We start from the raw sequence: 22,515 nt of genomic DNA on the forward strand, positions 1-22,515 counted from the left end.
TCAGGTCCTACCCTCTCTCCCTCATCACCTCCCTAGTCTACAGATAGGGGAGGTCCTCCTCCCTTTCCCTCTGACCCTAGCCTATCAGGTTTCACCAGGACTGGTTGCATTGTCTTCCTCTGTGGCCTGGTAAGGCTGCACCCCCCAAGGGGAGGTGATCAGAGAGCCTGCTACTGAGTTTCTGTCAGAGACAGTCCCTGTTCCCCTTACTAGGCAATCCACATGGACACTAAGTCTATGGGCTACATCTGAGCAGGGGTTCTAGGTCCTATCCATGCATAATTCTTGGTTGGAGTATTGGTCTCTGCAAGATCCTCTTGAGGTGGAGTTACAAATAGTTGTTAGCTGCCCTGTGGATACTATGAATTGAACCCTCTGCTCTAGAAAAACTGCCTGTCTCTTAACCATTGAGGCAACTCTCCAGCCCCTATGCTTCCTCTTATATGAAGATTCAGGGGCTTGTGGAGTTGTCATATTGAAATGGGAGGGGGGTCCTTTTCAGATTTTTAAGCTACACACATGAAAAGCCTACTTGCTACAATTTTAGCTTCTTACTTTTTTTCTTGTAGGGTTGGCATTGAAGAAGCAGTAATAAATTATTAAACTGAAATCATTAGCCAAACTGTTCGCTGCAGACACTGTACTCTGCTAATTGTATGCTTGGAGGAAGCACAGAGGGAGGCTGTTTCAGAATTCTCCTTTAATTAAAATTACATAGAATTACAAAGCACCCACTGTGAACAGTAATGAAGCCTTGGTAGCGCCATTCTGTTCACCTGGAAGAAACCGGCACACATTGAGAAGACTAGCCCAGCACCTTGCAGCAGAAGCACATGGGCTAGTGTCAGGGAGTGCCAATGTGGGGAGAAGCCAGGGTCTATGCCCAGGCGGGTCTATTTCTTTTCTTTGAAATTTATACTTAAAAGAATCACAGATATTTGGGTCAATTCAAATTTCCAGTTCAGCTTTTTTAAACTTTTCAGAGATTTTGGTCTTGCCTAAGAAGCTAGCACAGCGAGTTTGTCTTTGCTAAGAAACACAACTAAATTATGTGCTGTATGCTCACAATATATTTTTTTTCTTTTGTAGTAACTCTGAACTTCAATAATATAACTTGTGTTGGTTCCTAAAATAAACTAAGATGGCTAAACCTAAATTAATTTACTATTTAGAAACCTTTAGAATACATTGGTATCTTCTACCATAAAATAACAAGAATTCTCTGTGAGCAGTCCATTTTTCACCTGAGTGGCAAGTGTTTGCACAATCCCAAAAACTTTTCTTGGTTAGTAAAAACCAGTTTAAAGTATAACTGTTTACTCTGCTATTTAAAACAGAACAAGATATTGATAAATGGCACAGGTATATAGGACATCATAATATTAAATAATATCTGTTCGTGCTCTTTAATAATCACATTTTATCAGTTTCTCTAACTTATCTTCAGTTCATGTATTACATTTTTAGTAGTTAATAATAAATATTTTAAAGCCACAATGTCTTTGAAACCTTATTATTTGATTCTCTATATTGAAGATGAAGTAAATAAATTTTGTGCTTTATCTACAATTTTGACTTTGAATAACTAGCTACCTCAGACTTTACTAAAAACTGGCACTTTATGGCTTCTTCAGATACTAGCTTAGTTCTAGTCAAACTGTAAATGTTCACAAGCACATTCATAATTCTGTTGTTTGCTTTTGGTCTTGTCAAACACATGGAGACTGAGAGGAGTGGAGTGGTGAAGGAAATTCTACATGGATGATTATTATCCTTTAAAATATTAAGAAAGAACTCCAGTTTTTTTTCAGGCTAATAAAATAATAGCGCTGGAATATGGACCTTTGACATTATAACTATGGTGTCCTACAAACTAACTTTAGATCAAAGTAGAGAATGTGAATGAGTTGGACCAGTTCTCTGTGCTTGTCAGCTATGGCCCAGGATCACACATTCTCTCAATAGCCCCAGTAAATAATTGGTAGACACGTAATTCCTTAAATATGTGTACTGGTTTCTTTTTAAGGACCCTGGACTGGTTAATTGCCCGTGTTTTAGAGGTTTTGAAGATCTAATAGCTTTTTACTTGTGAAGCATTGCCTTAATTAAATTTTTGTCTGATACATATTAAGAGACACTTGAATACATGCCCACGTCTTTCATTCATGTTTATGGTGCCAGTTATCTTCCAGAACTGCTAGTGTAAAATACAAGGCGTGGCTTCATTTGTTATTCTTAAGCCAGACACAAAACAACCATATACTTTGCTTACAAAATATATGGGGATCTACAGAGTATTTTTTACGGAACTTGAACTTCTATGGAAATAAAATTGTGCCTAAATATTAAAATGCTTTCATTGAGATACTCTTGACACAGTCAAGAATATCTCTGCAGTCTTCTAAGTCCCTAAACTCACTTGAGAAAAACTTTGGATACTGTTTTGAACCATTTTTATGACTTCAGATTAGCCTACAAGACAAGGTTCTTTTGGTTATTGTAAATCATAAGTTAAGAACAATGTGCCTGTGTCTGGCCTGATGATGGCTGTAGACAGGGAATTAGAAGTAACAGTCCCTTCTGAGAAGTCCTTAAAGTAGAATGTGGTGGCTGGGACAAGGCCAGGGAATTAGGGCACAGGGGAGCTAGGGAGAATTGCCATGTAACCTGACTTCCAGTGAGGGAACGACGCACTGTCATTTGAGTCCTTCGCCAAAAATTCAAACTAGATATCACATCATTTTGATTTGTAACACATCTACAAAATAATTCTAAGAGCACTGAAAAGCGGATATTCAGACTTCACTAAATGTTTTCTTCATGAGATATCTGAATTTGTTTATTATTATTATTATTATTTGTCTCTGAATTGATCATCCAATGCAACACAGAGAAATGGACTGTCTTAGTGCTGAGTGCTACAACAGGGGATGGCCGTTAACACTTAAAAGCATTGCTTGACTTGGTAGCACTGCCAAAGTGGCTTTTCACGACTTGAATGACACCTGAGATTTAAGGAGGTGTTTAGGGTATTTTTAATAATGAACTAAAGATGTTAAATGTGGTTCGAAACTGGTCTGTAAAATAGTTTCAGGTGCTACAGGGCTTAAATCACTATCAATACTCGGTGTACCTATTCTAAGCATGTAAACACTATATAGGAGCAATCTCATTAAAAGGGAAAATAAATAAATTATACGATAGCCACAATTCTTTTTAATGATTTATTTTATTTGTGTGTGTGTGTGTGTGTGTGTGTGTGTGTGCATGAAAACACCTATGGAATGTGAAGGTTTGGGATATCAGAGCTGAGATCAGCTGTATTCTGTAACTCTGGACCTCTAAGAGAGCAGTGTGTTGCTTTGAATAAGATTGGCCCCCACAGGCTTAAATATTTGCATGCTTCATTCCCAGTTAATGAGTTATCAGGAAAGGATTGGGAGGTATGGCCTTATTGTAAGAAGTGTGTCACTAGAGGTGGCCTTTAAGGTTTCAAGACCCTGGACTCCTTTCTGAGTGTATCTCTCTGCGTGCTGCCTGAGGGTCTGGATTAAGAGGCTCAGCTACTTCTCAAGCACCATGCCTATGTGTGTGCTGCCATGCTTCCCACCATGAGGATAAGCCTCTGAGTCTAAGTCCCCAATTAAATCATTTATTTTATAAAAGTTGCCTTGGTGTCTCATAGTGTCTCTTCATAGCAATAGAACACCAAAATATGCAATACGTACTTGAAACTGCTGGGACAAATTTCCAGCCTATTAATAATTCTTAAATATTATAAAATGCAAACTGAAAAGTGTACCAATTAAAATTTCAATATTTTATCTCTACCATTTAAATTTTTATTCTAGAAGAGTTTATTGAGTATGTATCAACAAAAATTAAAAATAAGTGGATGCAAATTATTTGTGAAAGTCATTCAGTCATAGATTGCTTGTTGAGAGGGAATCTCTGCTGACCCAAGAGGAGATTATTTATTTTCAATTTTTTTTCCTGTCTTCTTATAAATGTCTTTGTGAGATTTAAAGGTTTCGGGGAAAACAAAATCATAATTACGGTAACATACAAAGCAAAAACAAAAAAGTGCACACTAATCATAAAATGCTAAATGGAAGAGAGATGCGCTGAATGAACCAGTAGTCTCTCTAGGAACTCAGTTAAATTTCAGTAGGACAAGGGATGCCAAGAGAGCTAATTAATTTGTCAATTAATCAGAATATAGGAAGAATATGCCTTAAGAATTTAGGAAAGATAAAAAGTTTCCATATTAATGAAGTAGAAGTATTTTATTATACATGGTTGGCAATATTTTGGAAATTATAAACTTTTATTTCATTTTATTAGATTTTATAAAAAATGTATACAAATTTTGAAGTGAAAAAATATACCTGTAACCTTGTTTGTTTAAATGCTTTATTATTAACTCAGTGGATGGCTCTTGGATCATCTCCCCCTGAGGGAGAAGCAGCCTTACCAGGCCACAGAGGAAGACAATGATGAGACCTGATAGGCTAGGGTCAGATGGACTGGAAGGAGGACTTCCCCTGTCAGTGAACTTGGGGAGGGGCCTACAGCTGGGATACAAAGTGCCTAAATTATAAAACAAAACACACACACACACACACACACACATATATATATATATATATATATATATATATATATATATAAGAAAAATGTATTTTAAAAAATCTAAGAAATAGAAACTTATTAAATTTATTAAAATATTTCACTAAGATTTATTTATTTTATCTTTTAATCATATGTGTCTGCACATCTGTGTTTGAGTGTGAATGTGCGTCAGTAAAGGTACCCATGGTGGCCAGAAGAGAGCATGGGATGTTCTGGAGCTGAGTTATACCTGATATAGGTACTGGGAACTAAACTAGGGTTGTGTAAGAGGGCAAACGGTTCTCTTAACCTCAGAACACATCTCCAACATCACGAACCAGCAGGGACCAGAGGACTTATGTATTTATACTTTGTTTATTATTTATCCTAATAGCTGTGGTGCCTTCATTATCTATGTAATATCAGTTCACTGATATTTAAACAGAGCAAATGTGAAAAAAAAATCTAAGGTATTGTTCAAGAAACACTTTGCATCAGCTCATTTCTCTTTTAATAGAGCATGGAGTTCTTTAGAAAAAGGAAGTAAAATGTAAAAATGATACACAGTCAAATTGTCCAAAGTATTTACACAGATTAGAGCACATGCAATGGGTACAAGGAGTACAAGGGGAAGATTGTTAGTTCAAAGAATATGGACGGAGTCATCAAAACATGGGATGAAACATATCAAAAGTCAGTTCAAGAAAACCGAAAAAGAAAAAAAAAAAAAAAAGCCCCTCTTTTTGAAACATCTTAATGGTTGGCATCAAAATGTAAAATGTAACATTCACTTGAAAAAAATTTAAAATGCATATTTATATGTAACAACAAGCAAGAAGACAAAACACATCAAAAACAGGAATTAAAAAAGAACTCTTCAAAAAAAGACAAGAAGTAAAAAAATAGAAAGGGGTGGAAAAAGTGATTGCGCCCTGGTCATGCAAATAGATTTGGTGGGGAAAAATACCTTCATCTTCAGCACCGTCATTATCACCTAAATCATCTGTCTGTTTCTTTGTAAGGGGACCTAGGATTGAGAACGGAGAAATGGAGGAAAAAAAAAAAGACAATTCAAGAATAAACAAGACTGAGGGGAAAAAAATAAACATAAATACTAAAATTCTCAAGGATATTTCAAAAATGACCAGGGAAGTGGTATATCATAGTTGATTTTTTTTAAGAAAAAAAAAATTCCCCTTACCCAAAATATCTCATAGATTTGTTTTATGAACACTTTTAGCATTAAAAATACACTATGATTTAGTATTTCAGTCATAGGTCAACGGAATGATTTTTGTAAAAAAGATAAAATACTCACTGCACATAAAAATGTAAACAGTTCAATTAATTAAATGTACTTAATTTACTCAATGTCCTATCTAATTAATATTTATGAAAGTAATAAAGATATAGCAGGGACGAAAAGATAACAACATTAGAAATAGATAGAAACGTTTTTTAAGTTGCTCTTTTTTGCTTGTTAAAAATTCTGTCTTTGTATGATCATTATCACTTGTATTTTACACATTTTTAATTTATACATTTAAAAAAAACTGTGACTTTTTAAAATTACTTGCCATGACACTAGTACTCCCCCGTGTGTTTTAATTTAAATGTTAGTTGTGGATTTAAGGCAATTGTCACATGCAGGAATATATCAACAGAAAATTTTGTCACTTGGCAGAGAAAAGGTACTGTCAATAGAAGGCATGTTTAGCTATCAAAGTAGTTAAACAGTCAGGACTAATACTTCAAAATTAACTTTATAAAACAGCAGAACCATGCCATTGTGCAATTTCATGCCCAGTGTATTTATAATAGGCTCATGATTTAGAAAAACGATTGTATTAAAACACTGTGAATGTTTAATACATGTTTTATTATCCTAACAGTGCTAATTTGCTAGCATAAAAGAGCACACCAAAGGGGATGTCAAAGGCCATAGGAAAGTAATTTTACGTGTCACAATTGACATACTCAGCACAAAAAAAAAAAAAAAAAAGCAAGTCAAGCACCACATTGCCTTTCTGAATTTCCACAACCATTTAATTTGTATGACATTTCATAATCTTCATGCAAAAAGCAATCACTACAAACACAGGACACTTTATTTAAAAAGACAGCCAATCACAAAGCAATAATCAAAAGAATTTTGTCATGCATAATGTAAGAGTCTGAGAAAATAGACTGTGAGGGAATGGACAGTCACATCCTGATCCCCACCATGTAAGTAGTGACAGGGCAAGCATTAACTGTAACCACACATCACAGGGAATGGCTGGTAAACATTTGAGAAAGATATTTGCACCTTTTCAGAGAGGATTTTTCATTGTGTTTGTAATTTAAAATTAAGCCTATCACAACATTCCTCAAAGAGTAGGAAATACCATACCAAAAACAAAAGGAAAAAGTAAAGTAAAACAATTATTTTTTTCATGTCAGAGAAATACTGCTGCAAATATCAGTCACTGGTGAAGATCAAAACACTGAAAAACAAAAAAAAATTGATATAAAGGAAAGTACCTATTAGGTACTTCAATTACAAGGTCGTAGTATCAAGGTCGTTCAAAATAAAGCAATGAGACTGCAAAACAAGTAAGTTATACACTTTCATAAATACACCTGCAAGCATATTTCTACTGAGAAGTCCTAGGTGAGAGAAATAGTTCTTGGTAATTGCTTTCCGGTTGCAAGCTCACATATATCCAAACTTAATAAGATTTTGTTCAAATGCAAAAAGCACATAGGGCTAGCTGATGCCTATTACCTATGCTTATAAACTTGATAACAGTTCTTTAAAATATAAATGTTTAAATTCTAAATTTTATAATTTGAGAATTGGAAAATTTGAAATGTTTTCAATTTCAAAGTATTCTCCCAAATACTCAAATAATATTTATTACCTAGAGATTGAAATATTTTTCACATTTCCATTTTCTAAGATCCTACATAAATATGGCTTACTTATTAGTTATCAAGCAATGCAAACCGAGAATGGTGGTATTTATTGCTTGCAAATCTCTGTCTACTTTACAATTTTCACAAAATTACTTAACTTTCTTAATTTTCAGATTTTTAAGAAATCACTAAAATCGGCTTCTATTTTGCTGACTCATTAGTTTGGCAAAAACTGAAGGCACATGTAAAGCCTGTCACATTACGGTTGCTTTTCTCATCTTGCTCTGGTTCATTGCTATATCTCTCTCTTGGACAATTTGAATGGAAGTACACTGGGGTATGTAATGTAATTTCCATGGTCAGTACTGAAAGGCAGTTAGGTTCTACTGAGTCGACATTCTGATATGCTTCATATGCCTGCAGAACTGTTCCCTCTTTAAACCTGTGTGTGATGCAGGAGCAAGAGAGTGTTATTAAACAAGATCTCCCATTGCTTTGCATGTGGAACATAGTTTGGTATTGCCTTGTAGCTAAAGTCATGGAAATTATTCTAGGTGAAGAAGGGAGACTGTCTAAGGTAGAATGCTGAATTGAGTTTTTCGTGTAAGCTGCTGATCTATGCCTTTCCTCGTCAGAAAGCTGAGTGCTACTAACAGAGGACACTGTTTACATCCCTACACACTATAGCCAATCTCAGGTATCATGATCAGATACTTAGTATCACAAATAACTGAAGACATCATCAGAAGAAGATGAAGTTGAATGATCTGATCTCAACTATACAGTCATTTGTTGCTATGTTAAATAACATTTTATTAAATTGTAACTGCAGTACAGCTATAGCTGTACTTTAGTGATCTGGGCAGAATGGTGATTTATTATCCTGAAAATTTATCTTGATTTTCTGATGTTCTTCTAAAGTTTGTGAGGGTAACTATTCAGGGCAAAATTGATCATGATAAAGAAACTAGTTTTCATTTAGGTCTATGCCTAAAAATACTGAGAACAAACTAAGGGATTCTAGAGAACTCAGCATTGGTTTCTCTGAAGAAGCTTCAATAATACAGCCTAGAATTTACAGCAGGAGGTCTCCAAACGACTTTATCTCAATACTAGAAGCAAATCAAGCACCGCCCATCAGCAACTATGGCTCTTGTTTCCTTATTCTAAAGTGTTAGAACTGATATACTCACTAATGTTTAAATGTTTTTAACCGAAAGATAATATTGTAAAAACGTATCTAGTATTAGTGTTCTTGTGACACAGACTTTCACTCTTCAGAGATCATGTATTTCTGAAAGTTAAGCATCCTGATTTCCCCAAGGGTAAAGCATCTACCCTTTGAATAAGAGTCACTAGCAACATTCTAACCACGGCTTATGTTTCTCTTAAGCAGCCAGTATGGCAACTTCAGTATCAGCAGTTTTAAATAGGTATCTTAAAGCACCAACTATAAAGCAAATGAGACCACTCCAACCTGTGTGTAGAAGTGATTTATTTTACCTTGAAATTCACTGGGCCCCTTCTCCCAGAGGAATGCACACATAACTCTCATTAGAGTTAATAGGAAAGTAGACCTCATGTCATTTTGAAAGGGAGTAAGAGTAATTACTGTGTTTTATATCTCCTATAGGCAATAAATAGATTCAGCAGGAAAGCAACAGCACTTAAGCAAGCTACGGTGAACACCCAACCATGAACTTCAAACTCATTTAATTTCAAGAGTTCTTTTGTGATTTCCATAAATATAACTAAAGTCTTGGCCCTTACAAAGGGAGTGTGATGCACTCTTACAATTTGGAATATGACCGTGGATGCCTTTTTTTTTTTAAAGAGGAATAAAAATATCAGCATTTCTATGTAGTTAACTGGAGAATAATTATGAGCTCCGAAATAATTACTATCCACCCATATTAATGCCGCTTTTTATCATTCTCTTTGATGAAGGGCTAATATACTTTAGTTCTTAAATACATTGGAACTGATTATAAATTCCTTCATTATAGTTTCAATTCAGCAGAAATTAGCCAGACTTTGTGTCACACGTATTGACAAAGGCAAGTATGCTGAGAGTATTATTAGCTTGTGACTTAGAAGGTTGGCCATGAGAAATGTGCCCCTGTAGAGGGAAGAGGCCTCTGAAATTCTGAGGATTATTTAGCCCATGCCCCAGCAGGTCACCAAATGAAAAACAATGAAAAACAGAGGGCTAATGACCCTGCTGTCTTGCCTTAGCTTCTTGACCTTGGAGCCTTTGATATAAACAGTCTATAAAGAATTGTTAAGGTCATGCACACAGAATGAAAGCAGTTAAAGGCATTGCTAGGGCTCTTTAACCAGGAGATAAAAGTTAGTAAATAAAAGTTGGATCAAGTTTGTGAAAAATCTATGTGTGTTCCATACAAGGATCAATGCCAGAATTTAATCCACCCTGAGTATCAGGGGGAGTATATTATTCAACATTTTCTCTTTTACCAAACTGATAGGCGCAAACACATAATACGTTTATGATTCTAGTGGTTAATACTGCAAGCCCTACTAATTGATATCCCTACACGTATTTAATAAAAGGTTCTCTCATACCTTACCTACTCCATTATTTATGATCAGATGTAAAGAAATCGTAGTTGAAAAGTAATTTTCTGCTTTGAACAAACCTTAAGTCAGTTGAAACAACTAAATAATTCTTAAATATGCATTATACTAAAATAAAAAGTATGCACTATAAATCAGTATGATGAGTTACTTTGAAATAATTTATAATCTTAGAAGAACCTAATTATGTGCAGTTTTGGAGGAAGGAACTGTCATGTGACAATTTCATGATGCTTCTCAGCGAGCAGCTTGTCAGGCTTCTAGTTTATATGTGTATATTTGGAAAGAACCGTATTCCACCTCCTAAAGGCAGCAAGCATGTTCTATGTTTATCTTTGTGTTGGAAGAAAACACCTACATGAAAATAGAATAGATTTACCCCAACAGTTCTTCAAGGTACCTAACAGCTTACAATGTAGCTTTTGGGAAAAGTGAAGCTGCTGTTCAAAATCAGGAAAAAGAAAAAGAATTTTTGGCTTAGAGTTTTTGGTAAAAGTACTTGATTACAATATTTTGAGCCAAATAGTATAGGATAACCATACTACAATTCCCAGACTCAAAGAAACTAAGTAACAAGAAAGGCCCAAGGGAGGATGTTTGAATCTTACTCAGAAGAGGAAATAGGATACACAGAAGAGAGGGAGCAGGATAGGACGGAGAGTTCTGAGGGAAATGAGGGCAAGATCAAATGTGGGAGAGAGTGGGGAATAAGACAGAAGGCTTGCAGAGAGAAGAGAATCTGAGGGCAGGTGTAACTCTGAGAAGAGCTGGAGACCTACAACATGGTAGGCTCCTGGGAGCATATGGGGTGACTCTAGCTGAGACTCCTAGTAGCAGAGGAGACTGAAGAGGCCACACGGGAGCATATGGGGTGACTCTAGCTGAGACTCCTAGTAGCAGAGGAGACTGAAGAGGCCACACTTTAACCAGGCAGGACTTCCAGTGGAGGGAGGGGAACACCCACCCGCCCACAAAAACTTCAACCCAAAATTTACCCTGCCTAGAAGATGTGCTAGGATAAAGATAGAGCAGAAATTGAGGGAATATCCAAATAATGCCTGGCCCAATGAAGCCCATACCAAGGGAGAGAAACAACCCCTGAAACTGTTAAAGACACTCTGCTGTGCTTGAAGATGGTAGCCTAGCATAGCTGTCCTCTGAGAGGCTCCACCCAGCAATGGATTGAAGAAGATGAGACTCACAACTATACATTGGTGTAGCACAGGGAGCCTTGTGGAAGAGGAAGAAAAGAAGGACTTGGAGGTGACAGGAGCTCCACAAGAAGGCGAAAAGAGCCAACTAATTATGGCTTCTGGGGGACTTACGGAGACTGAAGCACCAACCAAGGACCATGCATGGACTGGACCTAGACTCTGTACACAGATATGCCCAATGGGCAGCTTGGTCTTCAAGTGGAATCCCTAGTAAGGGGAGCATGGTCTGTCTCTGAAAAGGACTCTGTTGCATGCTTTTTGATTACTTGCCACTGGTGGACTTGCCTTGCCAGAAGCAGACATGCTCAGTCCTCATGTGACTTGATATGCTGGGGTGGGTTGGTAGGAGGGACTACTGTTTTTTGAGGGGTAGAAGAGAGGCATAGGGGAAGATGGAGGCAGGGTGAGACTGGGAGAAGAGAAGGGATAGTCTATGATTAAGATGTAAAGTGAATAAATAAATAAATTAAGAAGATTCTATATGAATTAATAGGATCTAGCAGACCAAAAGTTTAAAGACAAACAAACAAACAGAGTGAGCTAACCCTTACACTGAGTATCACCAAGTTTGCATAATACTTTTTTTAATATTATATTTGCTTATTTTATGGCACAAAAAATATTAGAATAGCATGCCTTTCTCCTTCAGCATGACCTGACAAGTCTGGAAGGTCATCAGTCAACAAATGTGAAAAGGAGGATACACTGAGTAGGCAGAAGGCTTGGGGACTAGGCAGAGGCTGGAAAGAAAGTTGTACCTACAGAAATTAGCATGCAGAAAAACCTGACAAAACAGAAGGCTCACCAGCCCTTGTGGCTAACTGCTGGGAAAAGAAGAGAGTGTAGGGAAATGAGGAGATATATCCACGAACATCCATGAAGCAAGCAGAACCTGAGCCTTTGTCTGAACGTTAAAAGCAATGGGACAACATTCACATGCTTAATACACATTCTGACAAACTCTGACCTACTTCAGTCTTCTGTGCAGAAACATCAGAAAGAAACAAAATCATTTTAAGAGATGCAGTAGGGGTATTTTACATCGAACTCTGAGTTACATTCTTTTGAGTCAGAAATACCTTTCTCAGAATGAAAATGGGTGTTATTCCTGACTTCAAATAAAAAAAAATCACCAAAACACAAGTCCAGTACTCTAGCAATTCTAGGTGTTCATAAGACTCGATAGTTATGGCTAAACATTCATTTAAAGTTTCCTACGTTGTCTTAGAATTAATATGTCAAGAGTTCAAACATCCAAGATCTTACATTCATACTAAGGCAGACTGTTCTAGGAGTGCCTTCTGCTGGGATGCCTCGGCCTCTCTGGCAGTAGAGCATTGATATTTTTCATCTCTCTCATCAAAGCAAATTTGACCTCTCCACATAGCTCTGTTCTCAGAATCTACTTATCATACAGAAGTGTGCCTTGTTTGATCTTATCAGACCATATTAAATTTCCAGAAGAAACCTAATGCCTGACATTCTCTCAGTCTCTAAACCTCTTCTGGGCCCGACATTGCCCTGTACCTACTTAATGTTTTCAACATCATCCACACTCTAGAATGCTTTGTAATCCACCTTGTATACCATCAGCTTTAAAGTTGTAGATAACAATTATGAAAAACTCCAAAAATAAAAAAAAAGAATTAATTATTGTATATCAACCTCTGCTAAACCGCCCACACAGTCACCTTCCGGTAAGACGGAACTTTCAAGTGCTTTCAATGAACAGGGATTTAAAGCCATAATCTGAGTTCGATGTGGTGAATCTTGTTCTGTGTGCTTTAAAATAGCTGCAACAAGACAGATGAATACTAAATATAGGATAAGATCAGTTTTTCTGCTTGAGAAATCCATGAGCAAAAATATATTTTATATTCTGAATGGAAATATAATTTAAAATAGTTTTAAATCCAGTGTAGATGAATGACCCTGAAAATGGCTGTCATTGTTTCTTTACCTGGCTTAAGTGTTTAATGGGTTTGTTTGTTTGTTTGTTGTTTTTGTTCCTTTTGACCTAGAATTAACTGTCCAGCCGAGCTCATAGGACTCCCTTTACTAAATCCAGATTTTATCTTCCTCCACTCTACTCTCCAAAATACATTTTTCTACTGCAAATATTGTCATTGTTGCTCTTCAAAAAGCAACCTGAATAAGTTACTCCCGCCTTGTGTTTTATTCTACATGATTCAGTCTTTGAAGTTCTAATTACAACCAACTCACCACACAGAATGGGAGCTGTCAGTATAACTGGACACAGGGAACCTCCTAGAGAAAAATGTGGGATTTTATTTTCCTTTGGGTGGGGAGAGGTTGTGCTCAATTGCTATACTGGAGATATAAATGAGAGAGGCAGTTCTGTATAATTCAGCAAGACATACCTGAGAAACCATCTTAAATCTGTAACAATCCTAAATTTCATCTGTGTTGATGAAGTCAAAAGACTGAACCATAACCATGAAGATCCTGTTTTCTGGGCTGCCTGAGTCTCATTACGGACATAATGAATAAGGACAAGTTCTCTGATGGTAAAGTTCTCAGAAGAGTGGGATACCGCAGGAGTGTGCTGCCTGGAGACTACCTGAGAATCTGCTCTCCACCTGCCCAGCCTGCTCTCAGGCTTTTACTTAGACAGAGTCGCTTTACCTTCTTCATTCTGGGCTCTAAGCTCTACAGGCTGATCCACTGGCCAAACAGACCGGAACCTGTTAGAGACAAAATTCTGCGTGCCCTCTTTTTTTTTTTTTTTTTTTTTTTATCTGATTCAACAACCAATAGGTACTAAATAATTGGTTAAATGCCAAGATTTAGAAGATGGTATGGCTAAAAGAGAGACTACGAGACACCACAAAATCTCCCTCCGCTTATAGTTAGGAACTATATATAGAATATTTCACTGATTATGCCTGGGACCCAAAGCTATTGGACACAGCTTAGGTAATTAATACCTTTACAAGTAAAGTAGCAATAAGAGTAAAATGTAAATGATGGACAGCTGAAGCCACAAGGCCCTCAGTAAACTGTACACCAGTAAATCTGTCATGATGACATCCAAATATAAAGTCTTTGAAAACTTCAGTACAACATTTGGTTCTGATGTGATTAGGTTAGAATTTAAATTAAAAGAAAAACATACCAGAATAACTTTCAAAAGCTGAAACGAATAAAGTTAAAATAAGATATAAATTTGGCAGGATAGAGATTCAAGAATTCAAAGCAAGTGAGTAGTAGCAATTCAAAGTGATAATTTTTCAGTGATGGAATTATTTAATATGGTATTAAATCTTAGAAAAAATTAACAATTAACTTCCCTTAAAAATGATAAGATTAACAAGGTTAATATACAGCTGTAAGGAGCAATTGAAGAGTGGCATGTCCTGTAGGTCAGTATATAACTACTAGCCAGAACCATCAGAATCCTCCTCAGCACCCAAAACATTAGCACTTCTTAGGATTCACTACTGTAACATAATTAAGGAACATTTTACACAGCAGGGTGCACACCCAGCAGTCACCCACAGTGTTCTTATTTGCCCTCTAGAACTCACATCAAAACACTGTTGCTCACATCAAAACTCATGTCAAAACACAAAGAAATCATGATCAAACCGATGTGGAAGGGATTTTCCTCCTAGCTGCTTTACACGAGAGCTGAAGACACTGGCTATGCTGTTTGAATAGAAAACAACCACATTCGTGCGTTTTTCTTTTCGGCTATGGACTTGTGTACTGTAATACTTCCTGCATGCCAGGGAAGATATTCCTTCTAGGAGAGTGGTTCTCAACCCTCCTAAGGCTGAGATCTTTTCACACAGTTCCTCATGTTGTGTTGCTGTTATTTTTATTGTTGCATCATAACTGTAATTTTGCTACTGTAATGAATTGTAATGTAAGTATTTTTAGAGAGAGAGGTTTTCCAAAGTGTTTGTGACCCACAAGTTGAGATGCACTGTTTTAGGGCAATAGTAGCATGCCAGTTTGGGGGTAACTGACTTCCTCTTGAATGAATTTGAGGCCTACCCCAGGGACAATGATATTTTCTTAGTACTGTAAAGCAGTAGAAACCCTGTATCTATGAAGGTCACAGGTCCTAGGATCAGGTCCTATGTCTATGAAGGTCACAGGTCCCCCTCCACTATTCATTTTGCTTAATAGGCATGCTAAACTGTCTTTTAAATGATTGTTTAGTGCACAGACTAGCACTGTTTTCTTTGGGCAGAGACACCATTTTATGAAGTGGGTGTTGGTTAATGTAGAGACATATCTAGTCTATGTGTTGAGAGCAAGTGTTGGTTTTATGCTCATCTTTTTAAATGTATTTTCAAATTTTTTTATTTTAATTTTTATTAATTACACTTTATTCACTTTTCCCCCATAAATCCCTTCCTCCTTCCCTCTTAATCCCACCTTCCCTCCCCCTTCTCCATACATGTCCCTCCCCAAGTCTGCTTATAGGGGAGGTCTTCCATCTTTAAATAGGGGTCTCTATCAATGTCTTAACCAGACAGGGAAATATTACAGAAGAAAAAAACAGAAAAAATCTAGGATCTGGAGGGTAGGGTGGAGTGTTGTGAAAAAGTCTGATACAACATGATGATAGCAATCATGAGAAAGTAGCTTTGCCTGTCTCTACAAGCCTTGCACAAAATTGGGCCCTTCACCATCCCATCATAAACAGGGGAGGCATCCATGATGCCTCAGTCTTTTCTGTGGTACTGGAAACTAATGATTGCTGTGGGAGTCAGGGAGGAAAACATTTCATCAACAATGAAGACACTTGTGGCTGCATAAGCAAATAGCTCCCTTCTCTACCCATAGGTCTGTAAGCAATCCCAATAAACTTGGTGGATGAAAACACTCACAGTAGTCTGAAGACTACTTAAAAAAGGGGTTCAAAAAGTAAAGGAGGGGGACAAGAAAGGGTACTAGGCATGTTATATATGAAATTTAAAACAAAACTAAAGTAGTATTTCAACTAAATTGCTACTAAAATTTCAATTAAATTAAATAATATTAAAAGAATTGGAAAAAAATGTTATTTTCTAGTCTTTATATAAGGAAAGAATATAAATGCATTTACTAGAGCTTTTGTTGGTGCTTTTACTGCTTAAAATTTAGTCATTATGAATTTAAAATCGATCACCATAAATGAAGATTAAAAATAAGTAGGTTTGTTAGTTTTGTTTTGTTTTGTTTTGTTTTGTTGTTTGAATAGCATGTCAAATCTGAGTTTTTCGCATTAAAGAAAATTTAAAATCAAAATGTCTTAGCTGCATTTTTCCAACGCAGTAATACGTATTAGAAAGAGAAGACAGGTCTGGGACAATGAAGCAGTTCTATTGGTTTAAACAGTTAAAATGTAAAAACAAGAATGCAGTGAAGAACCCATAGCTCTAATAAAATCACAAACAGATAGTTTTGCTAACTCTCTTCCTCAGTGACAGTTCTCTTCCTTGCTGTTCTAGCTGTGTTTGCACAACGCATGGCAGTTTTGGAAAGGCATTTATGCTTACCAGCACTACAGAAGCAATTGCTTGAAGAATGGCCATTCTCACAGATCCCCTTTGGTGCACTTAGCTCACAAAAATCCTCTGAAGGGAAGAAAGACACTGAAAGCTAACCTTCCATCCTGTGTACAGTTTGTGTTTTGGAAACCCAGGAGCAAAATTAAGGCATTTGATCTTCAAAATATAAACACGCCATCTTAAAAGAGGCTTATCTCTCAAGTATTTAATGGCTGCTGGATTACAAGAATCAATATAGGATAAGAGGCCCATGCTTTATTGATTTCTTCTTCTTCGCAATTTCATTCTTCCCTAGAAGCTACTAAAATGCCCCAAATCAAGCGGCTTTTGTAAGACAGTTCAGAATAATATTTATCAAAGGTAACATATTTAGTACTAATATTTGGCCACTGGCAGCCAAGATCGCCTTTGATGAAAAATATCTTTACCAACTGAATGTTTATTTTTCTATTCATTTGTCTGCTTTCTTTTTTTACAAAAAGTATTTTTTAATATATGAAAAATGTCTTGAATTTGGAACTACTTCACCATTATATAAAAATACGTGAACTAAATATCATGGATTTCTTTTAAATGTAGAAAGCTAGAAACAGTTAATTTAAAATTTAAAGCATTAAATATTCAATAGAGTTTAGCTGAGGAATGTTTCAAACATTCACGCATGAATCGATGGTAATTTTAAATGCGCTAAGAAAAATAACAATGATGAGGAACTTTTTGCTGAGTTATTTAGATAAGCAAATCTCTCACAAGAGAGCAATCGTGTAGACTCCCAAATACTACCTCCCCCAATTCTCACTCACTGGTACAGTTAGCAGAAAAGAGATTCTCTTTCTAGCATTTTCCAAAATACTACCTATTATTATGGTTGCATCAAGTAGGCTCGAATTTGTGAGCCACATAAAAAATAACTTTTACACAGAGAACGAATGATTGCACTAATTACTTGGTTGACGTGTGTTTCTGTAGACAGCTTATTTATTAGACAATTTTTTATAAGCAAAAAAAAAATCAGTGGAAAACAGCAACAACACAGAAGTGAATCTAAAATATATAAAAATCCATTGCAGCCTTAAATTAATGGAAGAAAATATGTATATATATATATGTATATATATATATATATATACATATATATTAATGGAAATTTCAGCGAGCAAAAACATCAGAGTTTGTGTGTTTTCCCCAATCATTATTCCTTTTTGTTTTAAGGTATTCTTTGGAATTAATCACTGTACAAATAAAAAATAACAAATTGAATTTTCTTATCTAGACAGTTGTTTACCAGCATGAAAAAAAAATGGAGCTTTTATTAAAAAAAAAAAAAAAGGTTTTCTAACCGTTTTCTCCCCAGAGATGGTGGTATGCAGCCTATAATTCAACAACACAATGACAAATGAGGTTTATGTATCACCCTTGAGATAAACTTGGGATCTAGAGTCTCCTATTTATGGGCTCTTGGCCTTTTCCTACTTTAACTGTCACTGGAGACTGGGATGAAAAGTTGCCTGTGGGTATGTGAGGCTGATCCCATCGCACGCTGCCCTAGCTGCAAAAGGCCTGCAACGGTATTGATCCTATAGCCACAAAGTGGACTCGTAACACCTTCTCTCTACGAGGAGATCTCCAAATGGAAGTGGTTTGTTTTCTCAAAGCTTCTTATGATGAGAAATTAAACAGCCTACAGCTGCATTCAAAGACATGTACACATACAGATACACACACCTAGCATTTTCATGGTCTTATAGGTGTACAAGTATATGTGCCATTAAAATTCAATAGATCTATTGTTCTGCTTTTATATTTCAAAATCCAGCCAAGGGATGGAGGGATTATTAATAGCGCTTGCTGCTCTTGACAGGACGTATGTTCACTTTCCAGCACTCATCAATAACTCTAGTTCGAATAGATGCAATGCCCTTTCCTGACCTCCTCAGGTACCAGGCATATTGTACACGAAGAATACTCAGACATATAAAATAAATAAATCATTAAAAAGCCTAATCAAGAAATAACTTCTACCTCAAAATATTTTTTCAACTTAATTTAGAAGTATTTAATGCTGAGAATATCTTAGAATTTGTGATGTCTAGCTATAATCAAGAATATTCACCCTATACCATACGGAATTTGACAAAGCCTGGGATAAGAAACAAAGGCTGGGGTAAGAAAAACAATATTCCTATGAATCAGTGACTCAACCTCAAAGCACTTTTGAACTTTTTAGGAAAATTAAGTAACATAAATTAAAATGTTAAAGGTATCAATAAGTATCTAAAAAAGATACATAGGTATGTATATATGTATGTATGTATGTATGCATGTTTAGAGAGAGACAAAGAGAGACAGAGAGATAGAAAGACAAAAAAAGAGAGAAATTTATCCTATGAGCATTAAAAAAAAAAAAAAAAAAAAAGAAACCAAAAACCACAAGAATGGCCACCTTGATCCAAGGTTCAGGAACCTTGGAAATGACCTTAGCAAAAATTAAGAAATTGAGACACTTCTTAACTATAATTGCAGAATGAATAAAGATTTTACTCTTTCTGTCTTCATATTTCTCTCACCTAAAACTATTCATGTGCATGTACGTGTGTGTGCGCACATGTGTGTGTGTGTGTGCGTGTGTGTGTGTGTGCTTGCCCCATTTACATAAGAATCACAGAGGGAATGTCACAATTTGTCCATTTTAATGTCTCCACTGAACAAGTCTGTGAGGGAGAAGTCAAGCAGGAATATCTCCCATGAACTACATCCTTTCAGTCTCTAAGTACAAATACTAGTGGAAGTGATCCCATCCTTCAATGAGGCAAGGCAGGGATGCACTGCATCCATGAGGAGATGTTCATATTTCTATTACTTTAATGCATTCTGTCAAGATTCAGTTTTATACTTAGAAAGCCTACTCTACATTTTAAAAGCCCTTAAGCCTTATCTCCACAAGTAATACTGTCCTTTTTGTAGGATTGTAGTAAGAGTCACAAATTTCACATTCCTAGCACATTACAAATCATGGACTGTATTATAATAGACATGAAATCAGATCAGAGCATAAACATTAGCTAAAAATTTTGTTCAAGTTCAGTTCCTCAGAGAAGCCTTATACATACTTAAGCATTTAAAATATTTGTTTATTTTTGTGTGTGATTTTAAGTGCACCACATGCATGCAGAATCCGGCAGAGATGAGAAGAGAATTTCTGCCATCGTTGAGTTGGAACTACAGGTATTCTGAGATGTTGTGGGGTGCTGGATTCTGAATCAGAGTGTCTGTAATATCAATAAGCACTCTCAATCACTGAGCCAACTCTACAGCCCCCCACTAAGTATTCCTAAAGGGGTATTTCATGGAATGTTTGTACCTTAAAAACAGAACTAGAAGAACGTTACAGAATGTTTCTTCAAGGATACATTACAACATTTGGAATAGAAATACATTAGTACATATATTTTCATAATCCTCATGGCCTATGTAACTAACTCAACAACTCTAACTTATGAACACTCTTAGATCGATTAAAAACAGCACATAACCAGCTTAATGTATCTGGTTTCATGTTGATGTCTTTGATCCACTTGGACTTTAACTTTGTGCAGGGAGATAAATATGGATCTATTTGCATTTTTCTACATGTAGACATCCAGTTAGACCAGCACCATTTGTCGAAGATGCTGTCTTTTTCCCATTGTATGGTTTTGGCATAGTGAATCCACAGTACTTTTTAAAGAAATTAACTAGTTGTAGCAGTTAGTCCAAAACTGGAAAAAAAAAAATGAAGCCTGTTGAAGATATCAGAGAGTGGAGCTCAATACTGACTTTGACTTTGACAGAAACAAGTCTCCTGAGAAAGACCTCCAAAAATGACTGAGAGGAAGTTCCTAGGTTGGACTTAAGTCAGGTGGGAAGCCCCACTGTGAATATGCTCTCCCATGGCTAGGTGCCACTTCAGTACAAAGGAGGGAGGACGCTGAGCACTGGCATCACCCTTCTGCTTCCTGCAGGCCAGCTACCTCAAGGTCCCGCTGCTAATGCTCACCAAGGTGCCATCACCATGCCTGACTTTACTTCTGAGATCTGAGCCAAGGACTGCATTCCATCGCTTTTGTTGCTTCTCTCAGGAGTTTTGTTCTAACGGTGGAAAGGTAACAAATATAAGGAAGGAGCAGCAGAAAGAGAACGCCTCAAGCTTACGGACCCGGAATAACAGCTGCATGTCTACTTTGACCACCTTTCTGCTATCCTAGGGGCTGCCTGAGGCACGAGGTGAGAAGATAAAACACTTGTAGTTATTTCATTATTCACTCTTAGGGAAAAAAACTATAAAATACAAATATGTAGAAACAGGAGCTGTTGTTGGGAAACTTAACTTTTTCAAAGTTAGCGAGTTGTTGGTAGAGTTTTAGTTTGCACATGCACACACACACACACACACACACACACACAAGCATGCAGATTCATCCCCCAACAGTCTAGTAACAAAAAGTGTGATGACTTTATAGTAAAACAAAATATATATTTGGAAGCTTTCTGTTTTTGCTAAAATTCTATTACCAACAGCTTCTATTACACTGCAGTTAATTTGCTCATTATGTTCCTCCCAGGAGTTAATGTTTTCATGCCCAGGAGCCTCTCACAATTGTTTCCACTTGCTGTGGACACATTTTTTTCTCCTTTTCTTTTTCAGCTGTCTCTCTTTCCCAAGTTCCCCCAAAGCAGCAAAATTAGATTTCCTGTCTGATTTGTCTGACTTCTCTGTAGCTACAATACACATTAGATAAAGATAAATGAAAACATGGGAATCCTTCCTGACAGTAAGATTGGTTTTGGGGGACCCACAGGACCATTTGTAATGAAAGTAACTAGAGAAGTAAAGACAGATAAATTCATCTAACGCACTTTGCCTTCTGCCCCCTGGGATCACAACCTCTCCTAAATCTCAGACCAGCTGAGACTTAATGAAATAAAATTACCTTAAGTTCCTTTCCCGCTGACCGAGTCCTAAAGCACTACTTGGGTTTGATCCTACCAAAAGTAAGGGTATGAAATGCAGTTGGTTTAAGGAAATTTCCGAATCTTCAACACATCTGGACATTGCTTCACTAGGTGACGCAGCTACTCAATACATCAGATTCTAACATGTGCCATTCATGGACATGTCTGTTTTATGCAGAGCATCACTCAGACACGACAGTCCACTGTTCCTGTCTCATCATATCTTCACTGGCAGTAGTAGCTTGCTGTTCCTGTCCTGATCCACTATTCTTCAAGGAGTTCAACATTTTCTACCCTGAGGTACTCATTTCTGAGGTACCCAGATGCTTTGATAACAAAGCATCCTGTGATTCCATGTAGAAAGAGTATGGTAACTATAATATCCATCTAGGTGAGTTCTTAGCAGTAAGTCAGTACAACATTGTCCAGTGGCAAAAATAAGCAGATGTGTGTACAACCTAATGTATGTCATCTAACATCTTAAAGGAATATGACAAGATGGGGAACAGTATAAAAAGGGTGATTCTATGTGTGTAAAACCGGTATTAAGTACACACAGGCTTGTCCTAAAAGGATATCTCAGAGGTCTTTTCTGTAAGGATCAAGTACTGAATGTGATGTAAAGAATTTTACTGTTTAAATGTACACTCTTTTTTTTTAAAACTCAAGTGTGTGTGTGT

General features: G+C 36.6%; 1 protein-coding gene across 15 annotated transcripts in view; it reads right to left on the reverse strand.

The window, feature by feature from the left end:
- Positions 1-22,515, reverse strand: part of Nlgn1 (neuroligin 1) — a 983,309-nt gene that overhangs the window by 503,977 nt on the left and 456,817 nt on the right. For 12 of the 15 annotated variants that reach the window (XM_060378145.1, XM_060378139.1, XM_060378141.1 and 9 more), the window contains one exon: positions 5,579-5,638. The exons of the other annotated variants lie outside the window; for them this stretch is intronic. In XM_060378145.1, coding sequence (XP_060234128.1) covers positions 5,579-5,638 — 60 coding nt within the window. The remainder of the gene's footprint in view (positions 1-5,578; positions 5,639-22,515) is intronic. 15 annotated transcript variants of the gene reach the window in all.

This window comes from Meriones unguiculatus, chromosome 2, assembly GCF_030254825.1.
Source record: "Meriones unguiculatus strain TT.TT164.6M chromosome 2, Bangor_MerUng_6.1, whole genome shotgun sequence".
NCBI lineage: Eukaryota > Metazoa > Chordata > Mammalia > Rodentia > Muridae > Meriones > Meriones unguiculatus.